The sequence below is a fragment of the Quercus lobata genome, chromosome 10 (genome assembly GCF_001633185.2).
Source record: "Quercus lobata isolate SW786 chromosome 10, ValleyOak3.0 Primary Assembly, whole genome shotgun sequence".
NCBI classification, from domain to species: Eukaryota; Viridiplantae; Streptophyta; class Magnoliopsida; order Fagales; family Fagaceae; genus Quercus; species Quercus lobata.
Genome location: NC_044913.1, coordinates 45,476,223 through 45,495,364, shown reverse-complemented (window position 1 = coordinate 45,495,364; position 19,142 = coordinate 45,476,223). Strand labels below are relative to the sequence as shown.

Genomic DNA, 19,142 nt, shown 5'->3' with positions numbered 1-19,142 from the left:
CAAATAGTGCGCATCAACGGGGGTGGTTAACGATGTAATCAGAAGGAAAAAGGAAAAACAAGACTTCATATATACATGTTCAAATGCTTGTAAACCATCAATAAATTAGGAAGTTTGTGAAAGGAAAAGAAACAAGTTAATCGTTCAAATAGAAACGAATACAAAAGCCCAACGAAGGCTTCTACTTTTCTGCTTTCTTGTTAGTGACATTTTGGGAGGTGGGAGTAGATTCAGTTTCGGTGCCTGGAAGGATGGTCCCTTTTGGGGAAGGCTGAACAGGGCCAGCACTAGTACTCTGGGGAACCACAGCAAGGGAAGTGGCCTGTGGCGGCTCTGCAAGTATGGTTAATTCCTCTGTATTAGGCACCTGAATGCCAACCACGGGCTCAGCAACCTCTTTAGGTGCCTCAGAATCCGTGTGTTGGGATATCACGGTCACATCCTGAAGTTCTACTTCTTTGGGCGCCTTGCTAGAAGAACCGCTGGCCTGCAAGTCTTCCAACGGGGTGATCTCTTCCTCGGGTTGATCACGCGTAGCCACGGGGCTGGTCGAAGTGGCCTCGCGGATGGCTGCCGGGTAGAATATGTTCTCCGCCTTCCACAAATCAGATGAGACATCCACCCCAGCTCGCTTCAATGCTTCCTCCCAAACCTGGGAGCAATAAAACCTGCACACACAAGGGATCTGTGCCTTAAGGGTGGCCTGGGTTTCGGCTACTCCCATGTTGTAACCATCGTCCTCGGCCGAATTCTTGGCAGCCTCTGCCTCATTCCTGGCAAACTCGGCCTCCTGCTTTGCCCTTACGGCTTCATCACGGGCATATTCTGCCACTCCTTTCTCATGCAGAGCCGTGGTCAGCTGCTTATTTAAATCCTCGATCAGAGTTCTGGCTATTTGCAGTTGGTCCTCGGCTTCAATTGCGCGCTTGGTTTGGTCCTTGGCCTGTTTTTGGGCACTAGCAAGGCCCGCCGAGACGTTATCCCTCTCGCGAGTAGTCATTGTTAAGTCATCCTTGACTTTGGCAAGTTCCTTTTCAGAAGCTTCAAGAGTCTTTGAGGCCGTTATGCGCCTCTTGCGTTCGTTCTCGGCCACCTTGCTCCTGTCATGCACTTCTTCCTCTATCCTATAGGTTGCCTGGAGAGCCTGTCAAAAAAGATGAACGTGTAGTGAGTGACAAACTGGTGACGAGAATTAGTAAAGTGTTAGGTTTCAAGAAATCTTACCATGCCCAAGTATCTCTTAGTACTGAGAAAAACCTCCTGCATCCTCATTCTCTTCAGCTCTTCCATGTCATTAGGGAGTAGCATGGTTCTCCCTAATGCATCTGCCACGTATCCACCCTCGCCGTCTCCAAAGTCCCTCAGAGAGGCAGTTTCTAGTAATGGACCCCCGTGAAGCATTGGGGCAGGAAGCCAGGCGCTCGGTAGGGATTGGGAATCAATCCCTTTTCCTTTGCCTTGAGAGGTTTGAACTGCGGGTCCTTTGCCTCTGCCTTGGGGTCCGATCTTTGGTTGTTTTGCGGGCGGAGTCACATCCTTCTCCTTAGGAGGTTGGGATTTTCTCTCGTCCACGATGTCCTTGCCCTTGGGGCTCCTCTTTCTCTTTGAATCAGCACTTTCAGGTCGAGGAGACCGAGCTGGTTGGGAGGAGGTGGGAGGTTCGTAACGGGTGGATTGTGGTTGGGACTTGGTGGAGGATGACCTGGTTTGGATTGTAAGGGGCCGAGCTGGTAGAGGAGGAGCATTGGGTTGTGGTGCCTCCTGGGTATCCTTCCCTGGTTGGTCCTCGAGGAGTTGGAGAAGGGGGGTTAAAGGTATTCTTTTGACTCCCATCTCGGCTTGAGAAGAGGTGCCTATTAATGATAATTCCGCCTCAGACAAGGCTGGGTCACCTAGGTCACTAGGAGGGTCCTCGGATTGGTAAACTAAGTCAAATACCCCGAACCCTTCCTCCGGCTGATCTGGCTCACCTTCGTCCTCTGCTGCTTGATGAGACGAAGAAGGGCCCACCAGGGGGATGTTCTTGGGGACAGCTGGCTCCTGCGAGATCAAAAATCCCTTCTCTACCACGGTAATTTTTGGAAGCCAAGGACGGCGGGTACTGATCACGTGGTTCGCGTCCCCGAACGACTTCTGAACCGGAGGGTACCCTAGTATTTTGTGAGCTGCACGGACTTGGCCATCACTGTCATTCACAAAAACTGCCGCTTGTAAAACGGTTTCCAAGTCTGCCCGATTGACTAAATGAAAATGCCGTTTATAGGCGCGTTCATATACAAAAGCAACAAACATATATGCGTAATTAGTTATCGAAGGAAGTTAGGTTAGAATGGTTTAAAGGGTTCTCCCTCTTCCATTCCTAATACCCCACCTGGTTCTCCTTCTACTACGAGGCATGGATCGCCATCATGCCACTCCCCAGAGACGATAAGGAAATCCTTGTTCAGTCCCTTGTTGGAATCAGGGAGGCACTGGATCAACCGAATCCTATCATCCCTCGACCTCATGTAGTAGGTTTTTCCTTTCAATTTTTGGAGGTTATAGCACCAGTTTACATCATGGTGGGTCAGTCTTAAACCCATCTTCTCGTTTAAAGCGTCCACACAACCCAAAATCCTAAGAACGTTGCCGGCGCACTGGGTGGGGGCTAAACGGAAATACCTGAGGTAACCCCTTGTCACTGGTCCCATAGGGATTCTCATACCTCCTTCTATAAAGGCGAGGACGGGAATTACAACCGCGCCCGTTTCCCTCTTAATGTGCCATTCCCCCATCTTACAGTGCTCCAGACTTACGTTAGGGGGAATCCTATAATCAAAGATGAACTTATTCATCGCCTCTTCAGTATCGACCAACTTCCTCAATCTCAATTTAGCCGCCTTCGTCATTTACTAAAACAAACCTAACCCGCGACGGAAAAGAAAGGGAGCCAAAGAGAAATAAATCCAGAAAAGAAAAAACGTGAGTTAATAGAGGTAGGGAACTTACATAAAAAGAGAATTACGCTTCGGATGGGCTATATGTGCTTGAGATAGACTTGAATTTTGGCGGAAGTTCGGATGAATCCTGGATACACGCACTAAAACTCTTAAGTACAGAACTGGAGAGACGGATCCATCTCCAAAAAATCTTTTATACTTTCTAGGGTAAACTGCACGCCCTTTTTCCCGCCCAAAGAGGCCAGGAGATCACCACCGTTCGATTTTCATCACACCGTTGAACGTGGGAAGCACCAAGCCGCCTGTATTTAATGAGGCCACGTTTCGCCTTCCAACGGCTCTAGGAACGTGCCTTGGGCAGGCGAAAAACCTCGGGAATCGCTAGATGACAAGGACTGATAGGCATTGGTAGATCCATGATGTCATCAAAACCCTCCTATCTGTCCGAGTGGGCAGATAGCAGGATTTTGAGGGGCTATTGTGGGTCCGAGAGTTCTGCAGTCCGGCCCAAACTCTATCTGGGCCCAGGGCCCGTGCCGAGGAGGTACCTTGCCGAAGACGAATGATCAGTGGCCGAGGTAGCAAGGGGAACGACTGAGAACTTACCCTGTCCTCGGCATTCCAGAGCTTCAACGGGAAGACCAACACCCTGGTGTAAGCAATCCCCAAACAGCCCCCTCAAGGGGATGTGAACGGAAAGGGGCCCATAGGGAAGCAGGGTGTGAACTCGGACCAAGGAAAATGCGTTCCCCCCCCCCTTTCAGTAAATGCACCTGCCAATACCCAGAGCTAGTTAATGAGAAAAGACGTTTGGACGGTGCAAACGTCGATCCATGCAACTAATAGAAAGTTAAACGGGACGGTTGATGGGATGGATACAGAAATAAGCTCCTGCCTGACCTACAAGTGGAGGGTCAGGATTAACCAAGACGGACTATATAATAAAAAGGAAGGTGCACCAATAAAGGGGTTGGGAAAAATGGCCAAAAACCAGAGCCTCCCAGCCCACCTCCAGGAGAAAGACTCCAGGGGTGAAGGAAAACCGAAACTTGTATGAATACCACGAAAAGCCCACCGCCTTTCCACCAAGGCCTAGCCTTCCAAACCTACGCTCTACAAATAATATTGTTAGGGGCCTTTTCACGTGCGAACCCGACACTGTTTAGGTTCGTCGCCAAATCGCGTCCTTACATAAATAAATCATAAAAAACATAATCATATATCTAACACTATATATAAAATTAGAAAAAGAGAGAGTTTGAATGATTTTATATTTATGAGCTTTATTTTATTTTTACTTTTTTATAACTAAAATCAATTCATTTGGCACAAAAATTATATATATATATATATATATATATACACACACACTAGCCTCATCACACGCACTTCGCGCACAAGATGAGGGTTTTTTTTTAGCCAAAAAAAAAAACCCTTTGTTTTTATTTTGAAAATATAATTTATAAGTGAATAAAACAATTTGAAAATTAATAGTAGATTGGTCCTATTTTTTAGGCAATGTTTTAGTGGGAGTTAGAGTTGTTTTTTTACCGAATTGTCCATTAGTTTTGTCTTTACTTAAACATAAGGATGTAGGGGTATTTTTGAACTAAAAAATGAGGAATCCAAATAAGGGAAACCTCTTAAATAATAGTATAGATATATGTAAAACTTAGAGAAAATCCAATTAGATTCTACGATTGAAGTCCAATTTTGCGTCATGTGTCCTAAATTATTTATTTTTAGAGAGAGTTTTATTTTTTAATTTTGGAATCAAATGTGGGACCATATCATAAATATCCATTCAAGTGAGTTATTGTGTACAAAAACCAAAGAATTTAGAATTAAGGAACATAAAAATATTTAAAAAATTGGACAATTTACATTTTCTATTTAATAACATTCTTACAAGACTTTTTAAAGAGTTAAAAAAAAAAAAGAATGACTATTAATAATATTTAAATTATATATGTAAAATTATTATACTATGCATTTTAGTATGTATCTTTTAAGTATTTTCATGTATATGTACGGGATTACAAGTTAATTCTAATAATGAAAACATTAGGTTCAACTTCAAGTATTCAACATGATTAGCAAAAAAACTTCAAGTATTCAACATTACTTTGTCATGTGTGGCAATATCCGGTTTTTACTAAGATAACACAACTTTACTTCAATGATACAAGACCATGGAAAACCAGTTTTAACAAAGATGTCCTTACACACTTGCTATTTCACACTTCCTTTGAATTCGTGTTTTTAAATTGTGAAATTGTAAAAAACGAACACGATTTTATAATTTTAATTGAAATTTTGTTTTGAAAACAATATTTTAACCCATGTGATAGTGCGTGTACAAAGAATGTGGGATAATAATTACACTTTTAATAGTCAAATAGATCCAAAAGAAGCACTCCTTTTGACTTCTGCGGACACTACATTCCATGTGAATATTAAATGATTTAGATGCGTATTAAATAATCAATTTAAAACAAAAACTATCTTGAGTTGGCAGTTGTGGGTCCTAGAAATTTAAGATTTGAATCCTGCCTATATAAAAAGTTAATTAATGTCTTAGTTTAAAAATAAGGGCAATTATCATGAAGTATACATTATAAGTTGAAATTTTGTTGTATCTTAAAATACAAGTTTAATAGAATGAAAATCAATGAAAAATATTCTCTGATACTTTACATTCTCATGAGATCACCACAAATAAACTTTAAATCACCAAAAAATTATGTAAATGATAATATCTTTCTGCATTCAAGTCTCTCTTTCTTTTGATATCAATAGTTGATCAAATTGTTTTGTTGTTGAGCGATCATTGAGTTCGTTCTATATAACCCAACAAATTAAAAAACTATAATATGTATATTTTTCTCATGTAGATCTATTTTTTGTTAATGGAAATTTTCATCCATGAATTATATATAATAATAAGTGTAAGGACGCGATTCGTGGCGGACCTTAACGGTGTCGGGTTCGCACGTAAAAAGACCCAAACAATATCATTTGTAGAGCGTGGGTTTGGAAGGCTAGGCCTTGATCGACAGGCGGTGGGTTTTTCGCGGTGTTCATACAAGGTTAAGTTTTCCTTCACCCCTGGAGTCTTTCTCCTGGAGGTGGGCTGGGAGGCTCTGGTTTTTGGCCATTTTTCCCCGCCCCCTGGTTGGTGCACCTTCCTTTTTATTATATAGTCCGTCTTGGTTGATCCTGACCCTCCACTTGTAGGTCAGGCAGGAGCTTATTTCTGTATCCATCCCATCAACCGTCCCGTCTAACTTTCTATTAGTTGCATGGATCGAAGTTTACACCGTCCAAACGTCTTTTCTCATTAATCAATTCTGGGTATTGGCATGTGCATTTACTGAAGAGGGGACGCATTTTCCTTGGTCCAATTTCACACCCTGCTTCCCTATGGGCCCCATTCCGCTCACATCCCCTTGAGGGGACTGTTTGGGGATTGCCTCCACCATGATGTTGGTCTTCCATTGAAGCTCTAGAATGCCGAGGACAGGGTAAGTTCTCAGCCGTTCCCCTTGCTACCCCGGCCATTGATCATTCGTCCTCGGCAAGATACCTCCTCGGCACGGGCCCTGGGCCCAAATAGAGTTTGGGCCGGATTGTTTGGGCCGGATTGCAGACCTCTCGGACCCACAATAAGAAATGTTATTGATTTCATGTGAATAAAACAATAGCAAATATTTTCTTGACTTAGTTTTGTGGTGGCAACAATTTTTTTTTATTTGAAAAAAGATATATTTTTATGTGTACATATTTTATACGTTTTGCTCCATTTGTTTTTATAATTTAAAAATTAATATATTGATATTTAGAAATATTTATTTGCATTATAGGAAACAAATGAAGCATAATAATTAATTAAGAGTGCTGAAAAAAAAAATATTATAAATTTTATTATATACATTTAGATTTTATTACTTTCTCAGTAAAAAAAAAAGTTTATTTATTTATTTTATACATGATATAATTTCTACTTTAACCTAATCTAATTGTATATGTGTGTGAAGCTCCCTTTTAGTGACTTGAACATCGGCCCTTACCCCCAACACCCCATAAGTATTTATATTTGTGAAGTGACCACCATATTAAAGGTGCATGGTGGTAAAAAAATGTTTATTTATTAAGTAGCTGAAGCCATCACCAAATTCCAACGTGCATTTATTATATTTTGAAATCCATAAATTACATATTACCACCTTAATTTAGAAACTTTATTCATTGAAATCAAGATAATCTACAAATAACTTATGTGTCACAAATTTTGGCACGATTCCAATGCAGTAAAGTGGGGTAATTCTACCGTACCCAAAAAAAAGGGGTATGGTAGGTGAGACTCTGAGAATGATAAAGGAAAAAGTTAATGATATATTTAGATGTGATTTTTACTACTCCTAGTAGGAAAAAAATTTGGGTGAGACGGCGCATGGGCCATTATCTCACTGGATACTTTCTATCATAGTAGATAGTGTGAGCTATTGTTAGCTATACCACCATTTTTCCATTAATTAATGGTATGAGTTTGACTATTTAAGTTATTTAGGTGACTCCGTGGACTATACGTGCATTTATATTTATACACTCTCTGTCTCTGGACTCTCAGAACACAAATAGAGCGGTAGAAAGAGAAACAGAGAGCAACCCATCTCTTCAATTATTGCTCTCTTCAGACCCATTTGCCACTGAATCAATTTCGAGCTCTCCTCCTCTTCCATACAGGTCTTACCCGCTTACCCAAACACCATCTTTTTTATTCAATACAAGTATATATGTTTTTTTCTTTCTATATTTTGTTGATTCCGATGTTGTTTTAATCCGATCCCTTTTATTTTAGTTTTGTTTGGTTGTTAAAATGTTTGGGACTCGCTGAATGGGTTTCTGGTTATTCATGTTTTGGTGCAGTAAATTAAAGTTTGTTGTGTTGGGGGGCAAAGTTATAATGGCTGTTACTATGAAACTAATGTCCCTGACAGTTGCAACTTGTGGTGTGATCTCCTTTATACTTGGAGTTGTTGCTGAGAATAAGAAGGTAACAAATTAGTAAAAAGTAAAATTCTGTTTATACAAGGATTTACTAAATCACCACTATTTGCAAGATTTAGTTTTTCATCTTCTTATTGTATCAATTAGTACTTAAGTAGAAATATTTCTAGTCTTCTGATATGATTCCTTCATTCCTGCAACCACTGCTACTAGTTAGTTATTTATTTTCGTGAAATGATTGATTTTTTATTTTTTATTTTTTTAAAAATTTAATTCTAGACACTTGATTTGATTAAGGAAGTAACAGAGGTTATGATTTCCAATAGAATAGAATTTAGGAAAAGAATACATGTGGCCGGCCCTAACTAATCTTGTTGAGGATCCATAGTCGACCCCAAAAATTTTGGGATCTAAGGTTTTTTGTTGTTGTTGACACTTGATTCAATAGAATTTTTATAAATTTCCAATTTCTGAACATAGATGACATTTTTATGATGGACAAAACTTTGGTACGGTTCCTTAGGATTTGTGCCGTAGGTTCTCCAATTAAATTCAATCATGTTGTTGCATTGATTAATAAAGCACATTTTGAATTTATTTTTCTTGAAAAAAGAGTTAATATAACCATGTGATTGACTTTAATTGGAGAATCTAAGGTATGAAATCTAAGGAATTGTACCTAAGTTTTACCCATTGATTACAACCTTTTTCACTAATAGTTCCATTGAATTGGTTTTATGATCTTTCTACAGCTACAAGGCATTTGTGTGCTTTTAATTCCCTTTTATTGTTATTTTAATTTTAACAATTCTTATTTTCTAGCCCCATTAGTCCTCTTTATTTATTTATTTTTCACTTCTTTTTACCTTTCGAAGTGTTGCAAGCAATGGAGCACTTAGTAGCTAACTATACTGAATGCTACCTCTATATTTGTTCTCCATTCTTTTAATGGTTGTCTCCTGGTTACCGTCTAAATTCTTTATTTTTTTCTCTCTGGTTTCTTCAGCCAGCAACTGGAACTCAGATAATAGGGAAAAGTTCTGTTACCTGCAAGTATCCATCAGATCCAACTGTCGTTTTGGGGTATTTGTCTGTTGCATTTCTCATTGCAACCACTGTGGCTGGGTATTTGTCTCTGTTCTACCCTTACAAAGGAAAATCTGTTCCTCAGGGTGCTATGTTTAGAAGCACTAGTTTTGTTGTATTCTTCAACATTGCTTTGTAAGCATACTTTCCTAAATTCTTATTCTCCCATAATTTCCTCTTATAATGCTGATTTGTCATCCTTTACATACGTATACACATGCTCGCATACGCACACACGTGTACACAGCCAATTTTCCAGTAGACTTAAGTGAAGGTGTTTTGTGTTGAAAGTTGAAACCTTCTTTAAATGGAAATCTGGTGTTGGATGTGTCAAAATGAAGTACACTAGAGGCATATCTTTGAAATAAAGCAAACCAAGTAACTGGGACATTAGTTATTTTTTCAATATGTACTTGGATGTTTATGGCCATTTAATTAAGCCAGCACACTCTATTTATAAAAAAAGAAAAAGAAAAAAAAAAAGAAAGCCTGCCCATTTGGTATCAGTTTTAAACTTTCAATAAACAATGATTGTAGGCTTTGTTATTATATAGACAAAAGAAGGTTATGGAAGTTAATAAATATCTATGTAGCCTGTAACTGCCAGTCTATGGGGAAGGCATGCCAAATGACTAATTCTAGGTTAAATGAGAGGACCAGCTTTGCCCCTTTCTTACTGCTTTCCATTTTAGTTTGGACACAAGCTTCTTGCAAGTAAATCTGGTTTTGTTTGGCCAATAAACACTAATTTAAATGGAACTCTCTCCCCTATAAGAATACAGTAGAGAGTATGGCAGTTGGTTCAAGATTTATTTGGATGTGTGAGTAACTTACCGATTCAAAAAAGGTCTGTATTTGTTTGAAATCTTAGGGAAACCTTGTCATTTTTGGAGGTATATATTCTCTTTTTAAATATGAAAATTATACAATAGAAAAGGTGAATTATATTGCCATTAGATTCAATATTATGAGAACATACCAGACATGATGGTTAGACTAATCAAACAGCCACACAGCTTGTTCACTGATTTCATCAAACCATTGGAAAATCTAAACTGCAGTGGCCTTGTGTTGGCAGTCTTTTTTGCATGTACAAAATTTCTTTTTTTTTTTTTGGTTTCAGTTTTTATTTTCTTTTTAAATTACTTGTACCTCAAATCCAGTAAACCTCATTGCTTAATATTTCCTTTGTCCACCATCTATTTTTTTTGTTCAAGCAAACCCACCAATTTTACTAGCAACTAGTAGTGGACATGCAATGCGTGTGTATGTTGGGAGCAGTTTCATTTAGAGAAACCAAGTTCGTTTTCTATGAAACTGATTTCTACTTGACTGCGTTTATCTCATTCTAATCTTTGGTTCTTTTGTGAAATTACACAGGTTTACTACTGGATTAGCCGCAGCACTGCTGTTATGGCCAACAATCACAGAGCAGATTCACCAAGTGCGCAATGTGTATAGCAGTCTCGATACTGAATGCCCGACTGCCAAGACTGGCCTCCTTGGTGGTGGTGCCTTTTTATCCCTTGATTCATCCCTCTTCTGGTTGGTTTGCCTTATGTTAGCTGCCAATGCTCGAGAGGACTACTTGGATGAAACAGGAAAGGATGGTGAAGGTGAACAAGGTCAGGTTTTCGTAGGTGATTATAATGCACCTTTACCTGCAAAGGGCAGTGTCTAAAGTATTGTGTAACCGAGGCTTTGCCATTTCCTACATATATAACTATCAGTGTCATTGAACAAATTAATGGGATTGCAGTTTGATTGTAAATAATAATCACGATGGTTCTACTCTTTTTTATGCTCTCTCTTCAATTGTGGATTGGATTTTACTTTGTAGAACATACAATTGTTATAAGGTGGAATCTTTATTGTTTCTTCTCATGTGTTCTCAATTGTTTGAATTCTCTGCTTTCTTAAGCAGCTGATTCCAATTTGGAGGGCTTCAGCTTATTATTGTTCATTTTAGTGGCATTGGAAATTGGCTGGTCAGAGAGGTCGTGGAGATCATCCATCTTAAGACAATACCTTTTCTCTGATTGTGGTGCACTCTTAGCTTGGTGCTCGGTTTATTGATTTTAAGTTCAAGGTTTTTTTTTTTTTTTTTTTTTTTTTTGGAGACGAAACAATAGTGGACTTTATTTATTTATTTATTTTTTGAGATGAAACGATAGTAGGCTTTATTTAATTAATATTACGCTGTACAATGGGAAAGAGAAAAGAGAGACATTCTTCTAATCAAACAATAGTCTCTTCATTCTCTTTTGTAGCACTAGCTAAAGCTAGAGCAGCACGGTTACATTTTAAAGGAACAGAAACAAAAGATATACTAACAAATTGTTCACATATAAGTTTAATATCCTCCAAAATCCAAGCCACCTCTAGAGTGCAGATTCTATCTGAATTAATGAAGTCCACCAGCTTAGCAAAATTACTCTCAATAATGACCTTGGAAAAGCAAGTGTTTAGACAAAACACAAGGGCCTTACGCATTACCACAGCTGCTGTCCACAGAGAGTGCAGCTCTTTCCCGACACGCTCACAAGATGCTGCCAACACTTCCCCTTTTGAATTACGAATAAGAAAACCCACACCAACTGAAGATTTAGACCGAGACTGTGAGAGAGCAAGGTTTAGTTTGAAAACTGAATCAGAAAGAGGAGGAGACCATTTCCTGTCAGGTGCTATCGGTACCGCTAATCCAGTCTTATTAACCTCCATGAACTCCATCACATACACCGAAGCTCGAGATCACAACCCATTTGAACAGGGGGTTTTGTTTTCAAAGATGAATTTGTTTCGATAGGTCCATATCATTCAAAGCGCTACACACACATGATTCAGGAGACTATTAAACAAAATTTGTGTCAGAATATACACCATTCTCTAAACACATGATGGAACTCGCACCACCAATTATGTTGTAAAGAAGTTGAAAGTCTTTAACATATAGTCCCGTTTGGAGTCCTACCTTGACAAAAGGATAGCCTAATTAATATTTTCAGCAAATGTCTCAGAAATAATTCAAGGTCCTCTCCTCTATTATGTTTATGCATTTTAACATCAGCAGTATTCACCACCTTATTAAGCGGTAAAGTACTAAATACATCATAGATGGGTTAGGTTTTGGTTTGATCTTACAGTAATAATAAAAAGAGAGAAAATCATTAGAAGATACAGGAAAAGAGATTGTTGAGAGATGTGAGAAATCTTAGGCCAGAATACATAGATAAGAAAGAGAGTTGTGCAGTCCCTCTTCTGGCATGGATTGGAGCTTAAGGTAGTTCGAGATCATCTATTTTTCAAGAGTGGAGTGTTGAGCCCAGTCCCTCTGGCTTCAAAGCAATGAGTTTCGCTTGCATAGATGTGAGGCTCTTTTGAATTGAAGTGCAAATCCCCTCAGTTGTGACACAATACATTTCCAAGCCCCCAAGAGATGGGTGGAAAAGGCGTACCTGTTCAGGGAGTGATTTTCAGTTATCACAATTAAAGATAAAAATCTGTGTCAAATTTAGGAGGAGCAGTCCTCAGGTAAAAGACAAAAAATTCGAATGCCTCAGAATATGTAAAGAAATGAGAGATGTGAGTTCCCTCTGATACCAAAAGGGACAAAAGTAACCCTGCAAAAGGACCACAAGAACTTGAGCATAGACAGTGAAATGGAGATCTACAGAAGCACAAATCACCTGAACAAACCTTTAGAATTGTAGAGCACCTCCTGCTTTGTACAGACAGCATCGTAATTTCTGACAGTAAAATGAGAAAGAATCAATACTAAGTTTAATTATTGTTGCCAGAATGATGAAGCAGAGGAAGATTTGGTCAGCAACAAAGCATTCTGTTTCATCATTATCAGCGTTAATTATATTTAAAACAGACGGTAAATTACATAGTTAATCAGCTGGGCATAGAGCAAGTACCTAACTGTAAAACCTGAGTTAATTTCACTATCCATCTGTTGTCTGAACATAGGAACAGGAGGTGGGGGACTCCTCATGCAATCAATTCTTCATCGATCATCACGCAGTCAATGTGAGCAATCTTGCGCCATTCTTTTCCCTTTTTCCTTTGACAACTTTTCTTCAGCAAAGGACATTCATTGATCCGGAGGAAAGAAAGGGATGCAGGAAACCCCTCATCCGGCATGTACTTGAGCTTAGGGCAATCTTGGATCCACAACTGTTCAAGAGAAGTGAGGTGTTGAAGCCCCTTCTTGTTTAAGGATTCCATAGCTGGGAATTTAGAGATGTAAAGAAAGGTAAGATTAATGGGCAGAAACCCTTCCTCAGGAAAGGACCTCACATCTTCAGATTTACCACTGATTGACAATTTTCTAACGGAGGGGAGTTGTTGCAAATCCCACCCCTTGCAGCTGGCAATGAGTTTGTCACAACTGAGGATGGAAATCAAATTCAGATTGGAAGGCAAACCCCCTTCAGGAAAAGACTCAACTTCTGGACAATCTTCTATACGCAAATACTTGAGAGATGTAAGGAATATATGCATCTTTTTAGGTAGTGACCTCAGAATCCCACAATTGGTGACCCAAAACCATGTTAGGTTGGGGGTGGGTAGCCCTCCTTTTGGAAAAGATACAAAATTGGGGCAATCATGGATTTGAATTTGCAAGGTCATTAAATCATGGAGATATTCCTCTGGAATTGAAAGAGATTCTAGATTCCGACACCCCCTGATTATGATATCATAAAGCTTTGGGAACAAGTCCAATGGAAAGGTACTGAGAGAATCACAACTATCTATTAAAAAGAATCTTTCAAGGGATGAAAAATTCTGGTTCATTGGAAACTCTAGCTTCCTACAGTTTGTGATCTTGAGGGTTTTTAACGTAGAGGGTATACCACTCTTGGGAAAGGACATAAGTGAGGAACAGTCACAGACTTCTAACTCTTGAAGACAAGTTTTTCCGTCCATCATTCCCTCGGGTAGGGACTTTAGTGCACCAAATCCTCCAACTTTGAGCTTCTGCATTCTAGATGGCAATTCCTTTAACAGAACCTCATTACAATGTAATAACTGCATATCCCATAGAGCAGGAGCTCTTGGGAGTGAAGCCACAAGCTGCGGGCACTCAATAATCACAAGTTTGGTTAAAGAAGGAAAATGGAGGGGCAAACCTCCCATTAGCTCAGGGCAGTTTTGAATATAAAGTTCTTCAAGATGAGGAAAAGCTCCGCCTTCATTTTCAGAAGCAAAAGAAGACCATTCCTTCCACTTCAACATTTGATCGAACCTTATAACTTTTAGGGCTCCAAAAGGGTTAATCGAAGAAGAACCACTGCAATAAAACTCAGTGCCCACTTTAATAACTCCATCAAACCCAACAATAGAGAGGTCCTGCAGAGAGGGTAGCTGCCCAAGTGGTGGCAAGCAAAAGCAATATTTACAATTTTTTAGATGCATACGTGTTATGTTAGAGAATGAATGATGCCCTACCCAATCTGAAATACTTTTACCACTATAGTAGTTCATAGTCAGACTTTTCAAGTTTGTATGGGGCTGGAGACTGTCAAGTACAGTTCTTTCACTTTCTGAAACTCTAGTATCAGCACTCCATTCCAACACCAACTCCTCAAGGTACCTCTTATCCTTCAAGCCTGCATTCAAGGCATCTGTAGGAGATGCAACATTTTGAAGCTCCAGAATAGAAAGCATTCCCCGAAGACTTGAAAGTTTCCCCAGCTCTCCGATGCAAGACCCACTATGTTTGCTAATGATAAAAGTAGTCAATGTATGGAGACATTTTAGTCTACCCATTTGTATTGGCATCTCCTTTATGCTAGTTTCGGTAATATCAAGATGACGTAAATTAATGAGTCTCCACATATCTTTTGGCAACACAGCAAGATATCGACAACCCAATAACTTCAGTGTTTGCAAATTGCACAACTTACATATGGAATCAGGCAGCCTTTTAACTGCAGTGAAAGAAAGGTTCAAATAGCGTAGATGCTTAATTTTGCCAATTGAATCAGGCAAATCAGTCATATTACTATAATGAGATAGAGAGAGCACCCGTAAGCATCTTAGCATTGGCAGCAAATCATGTGTTACCTTTTTAGTTAAGTAAAAAGTCTCACTGCTTGGTGGCAATGTCAAAGAGAGGAAGGTGCGTAACCGCTTAGCCTTGTAAAGATCCTCAAACTTTTTAGAACTATCAAATCTTGTTTTGAAATAAGACAAATGGCGAGTCTTGTTCACAAGTTCATGAGAATAGTCACCCTCCAATCTAAAGCTGAATTGGCCAGATACAAATTTGGCTAAGTCATTGACAAGATCATGCATTATAAAATGTGATTTATCACTACTTGATTGTTGGAATAATGATCTTGAAACTAGGTTAAGGAAGTACTCATCACCCACTTCTTCCATTGTTTTGTTTTTGTATTGTTGCAAGAAACCTTCTGCCATCCATAATAACACTAATTGATCTTTTCTAACAATATAATCCTTTGGGAATATTGAACAGTAAGCAAAGCATTGCTTTAGAGGTGAGGGGAGATATTTGTAGCTTAATCTAAGAGCAGGGAGAATGTTGCCCCCATCCTTTGACAAATCCCACAATTCACTCTTCAATATCTTATCCCATTCATCAACATCTAGTTTAGACCGCAAGAGAGCCCCAATTGTCTTGGCTGCTAAAGGTAGGCCTTTGCACTTTTTCACAATTTGTCTACCTATTACTTCTAGCTCCAGATGTGCCTCAGAGTTGCTATCATCAAATGCATGTTTTGCAAATAATGACCAGCAATCTTCATCTGTTAACTGCTTTAGATGATGAGTTGCAATAGGGCGCATGACAGATGCAACACTTGCATTGCGTGTTGTTACAATGACCTTACTTCCTTGAACCCCAGATTTAAAGGAATTCTTTAGGACCTCCCAATCAACATAATCCTCATTCCAAACATCATCTAAAACAAGTAGAAACTTCTTCCCCTTTAACTTCTCTTTCAACGTAACTTGAAGCCGATTTAGATCCTTAATATCACAAGTTGACAAAGTTACTGCCTCAAGAATTGTTTTTGTTACCTTAAACACATCAAATTCTTCTGAAACACAAACCCATGCTTCAAGGTTAAAATGCTCCTTCACCCTAGTGTCATTGTATACAAGCTGAGCAAGGGTGGTCTTGCCAATTCCCCCCATGCCAACCATGGCAATCACACACATCTCACTGCCACTTGCATCATCTGAGAGCAACAAGTTGACTATTGCCTCCTTATCATCATCCCTACCACAAATATCAGATTCTTCAACCAAAGAAGTTGTAGGCAATCTTTCTGACGGTTTTCCTCCAACAACTTCTCTTAGACCGATAACATCCTTTTGTCTTGCTAAGTATTCTAGTCTGTCAAGTACCTCTTGAATCTTTGGTTCTATCTCCTTGGCAAAAGGATTAAGAGAAGTAGAGATGAAGCTTCGTGCCTTGCATCCTGTGGTTAGAAATTCAGCATCCAACTTGCGTTGCAAGGCTTTAGAAGCAATTTCATCCAAAATATCCTCTGCATCATAGACAGCATCTTTCAGCTCATCAAGCCACTCTTTCACAGCTGACTTTGTAACTTGCTTTTCCTCTGCATCTTCAAGCACTGCATTCACAGACAGCAATGCTATCTTCAATTTCCTTAGTAGTCCATTGCTGAGTATTCTTCCCCGGAAAAAGTCAGCAACCTCGCTAGATGCAATTCTATCAAACAAAACTTGAAGGAAAGCAGAGAGAAATGCTCCTCCCACCAAGGCCCCAGCCATGTTTTCTTCTTTACAATGGAAGAAATTAGATTGCAAAGAGAACTGGGTTATCGATTACACAGGGAACAGCTTACCAGAGTTATGGACCTGCACAGCTGACAGACAAGCGAGTAACAGAAATCCGTCAATAAATAAGTGAGAGGTAGTGCAAGTGCAATGCATGTCGATTAACACCATAGGGAATTTCACCTTAGAATATTAGCATTTTCTTGTCTAGAATTTGATCCTTTGTCTAACCAGACAAGTTAGTAGTAAAATGAGAAGTTCAAGAATGTATCTGGGAAATCAATAAATATAAAGTTTACTCTCATCACAAGTAGTAAAACCACTTCAACTGATACTGGAAAATTAAGTCAACCCTCAAGTTAGAGCTAAAGTTGTGTCAACCATTTCATCTTTCCATTGATTGAGCACAACCCATATTGCCGAATTTCCCTATAAAGATTTTAAATGAAATGGCACTGGATACACTTTCAGATTTGTAATATTTAATATAAATATTGAAATTGATCTAACACAAATCCTGATGCCAAATTATTAAGGCAAATACAGTTAACACTATCCCTTTTATTAAAGACAAAATTCTGATAAAACTTCCACCAATTTCTTTTTCTCTCTCTCTTCTAAATGTTATGTATACCACCATTTTACACTCACCACCATGAATAAAGGTAAAGACAGAGAGAGAGAGAGAGAGAGAGAGAAACTCACAGATGGTAGTCGTGGTTGTTGGGTTATCTTGGCCTGGGTTTGTGTTTTTTTGTAGCGTGCCTTTCAGAATCTATGGTATCTGTTTTACTTTTCTTGACCAAAGCTAGTCTTCGACCAGTTTTACAAATGGTTTCTAACCGAAATAATAATTAAAAAAAAAAAAAAATCTCAATAATTTTAACTCATGTGCCTCTTCCAAATGACTCCGAAATTTCTCACTGCTAGTGCGGACTGCGGAGTGCCCACTCAAAAAGTCCTTACCGTTAGTCAATGAGGATTTTTTTTACCATTTAACACCAATTTGCTAACACTTCCCGTTAGTTAGCATATTTTTTAAACTATTAGGAAAATTAGAATCTCAAGTCTTTTAGACTCGAGTTCACTCTAAGAATGCAAAACCATAATGCAGCTTAATGCATAACTACAATGCAATTATTTCATAGGTCCAGAACATTAAACTCGAGTTTAAAAGGCTCAAGTTTGTTCATTGAAATGAAATCTGAAGAAATTTAGAGGGTCAGTTTTGTATTTTACCCTTAAAAAAAACAATAAATGACATGGACCATATTAAGTGTGAAATAGAAGTGCTAGTGGTGTGGATTTGTCAATTATGAATTGTCATTGAAAACTGCTAGGACCATAACTTTTGTAACAACTTGTCCATGTGGCAAATTGTGAATAATGGAGTAAAAGTGATGAGTCCACAATTTCACCACTCACAACTCGCCATATATATAAGTTATGAGAAAATTGCGACAAAAGTTGTGGTTCTAGCATTACTCTCATTTGGTTATTTATTTATTAAATTGTTTCAAAAAGTATCAGCTCATATGACGCACAGGTATTTTTGACCCAAACATTAAACGAGTTATGTCAAGTTGACCTCTTAGTCCGAGTAAGAAGATCTCAAGTCAAGTCAGGTATTTTTCCTTGGGTTAATGGGTCAGAGTTAGAAAAGTGATAGGTCGAAAACATTTTCACAACAAATTCTAAGTGGTAAGTTGTTATTATTTCTAATTTGAATTTACCACTAAAATTACTTTTTTGCCCACCAGTAACTGCTAGTAATAACTTGACATCTAAAATTTGTTAGCATTCCTCTAATGGGCTTTAGTCTAATTTTGCAAAGTTTAGCTTGAAACATGTTTGAAGTTACTTTTCCCAATCCACTATGGGGGAAATTTTCCATTTAGTATTATGAGAAATGATATAACCATAACATTTTCAGAATATTTTTACAACAAATTCTAAGTGGTAGGTTATTACTGATTGTTATTGTTGGGGCAAAAAAATAATGTTAGTGTTAGATTCAAATTTGAACCAATAATAACTAACCTATAATTTGTTATGGACTTATCACCTCTCATTTTAGCTGCTATTTTGTTAGTTAACATGTTTTTGAAACATTTTAACAAGTTAGCATCTCAAGCCTTCGAGATTGAAATTCAGTGAAAGAAATCAAGTCTTAGAGACTCGAGTTATAAGCTAACGTGAAAAAATAATTCACGTGGAACTCAAGTAAGTGGGACATCAGTTATTTTTCCAATATTTACATGGATGTTTATGGACATTTAATTAAGCCAGCGCATTCTACTTATCAAAAAAAGAAAAAGAAAAACAAAGCCT

General features: G+C 38.6%; 2 protein-coding genes across 6 annotated transcripts; one reads left to right on the top strand and one right to left on the bottom strand.

Moving 5' to 3' along the window:
• Positions 1 to 7,532: 7,532 nt before the first annotated feature.
• LOC115962589 lies at positions 7,533 to 10,917 on the top strand. The gene is made up of 4 exons (XM_031081449.1): positions 7,533 to 7,685; positions 7,869 to 7,995; positions 8,956 to 9,170; positions 10,416 to 10,917. Exons 2-4 carry the CDS (start codon positions 7,906 to 7,908, stop codon positions 10,714 to 10,716), a joined length of 606 nt encoding a protein of 201 aa, XP_030937309.1. The 5' UTR covers positions 7,533 to 7,685; positions 7,869 to 7,905; the 3' UTR covers positions 10,717 to 10,917.
• A 1,508-nt stretch (positions 10,918 to 12,425) lies between these two features.
• LOC115963838 (putative disease resistance RPP13-like protein 1) lies at positions 12,426 to 17,643 on the bottom strand. 5 transcript variants are annotated; one of them, XM_031083025.1, is made up of 4 exons: positions 17,517 to 17,643; positions 12,956 to 16,900; positions 12,722 to 12,781; positions 12,426 to 12,490 (listed from the first exon to the last, which is right to left on the bottom strand). In XM_031083025.1, exon 2 carries the CDS (start codon positions 16,803 to 16,805, stop codon positions 13,029 to 13,031), a length of 3,777 nt encoding a protein of 1,258 aa, XP_030938885.1. In that variant the 5' UTR covers positions 16,806 to 16,900; positions 17,517 to 17,643; the 3' UTR covers positions 12,426 to 12,490; positions 12,722 to 12,781; positions 12,956 to 13,028. The 5 variants fall into 5 exon arrangements, with proteins under 5 accessions (XP_030938885.1, XP_030938886.1, XP_030938888.1 ...); XM_031083026.1 differs by having other exon boundaries at positions 12,732 to 12,781; XM_031083028.1 differs by having other exon boundaries at positions 12,961 to 16,900.
• Positions 17,644 to 19,142: the final 1,499 nt, after the last annotated feature.

Bases quoted from the DNA above. Each gene is read 5' to 3' on its own strand.
- LOC115962589 (XM_031081449.1), top strand. From the start codon at position 7,906: ATGGCTGTTACTATGAAACTAATGTCCCTGACAGTTGCAACTTGTGGT. The intron at 7,996-8,955 runs GTAACAAATTAG...TGGTTTCTTCAG, and splicing joins TTGTTGCTGAGAATAAGAAG to CCAGCAACTGGAACTCAGAT. The intron at 9,171-10,415 runs GTAAGCATACTT...GAAATTACACAG, and splicing joins GTATTCTTCAACATTGCTTT to GTTTACTACTGGATTAGCCG.
- LOC115963838 (XM_031083025.1), bottom strand. From the start codon at position 16,805: ATGGCTGGGGCCTTGGTGGGAGGAGCATTTCTCTCTGCTTTCCTTCAA.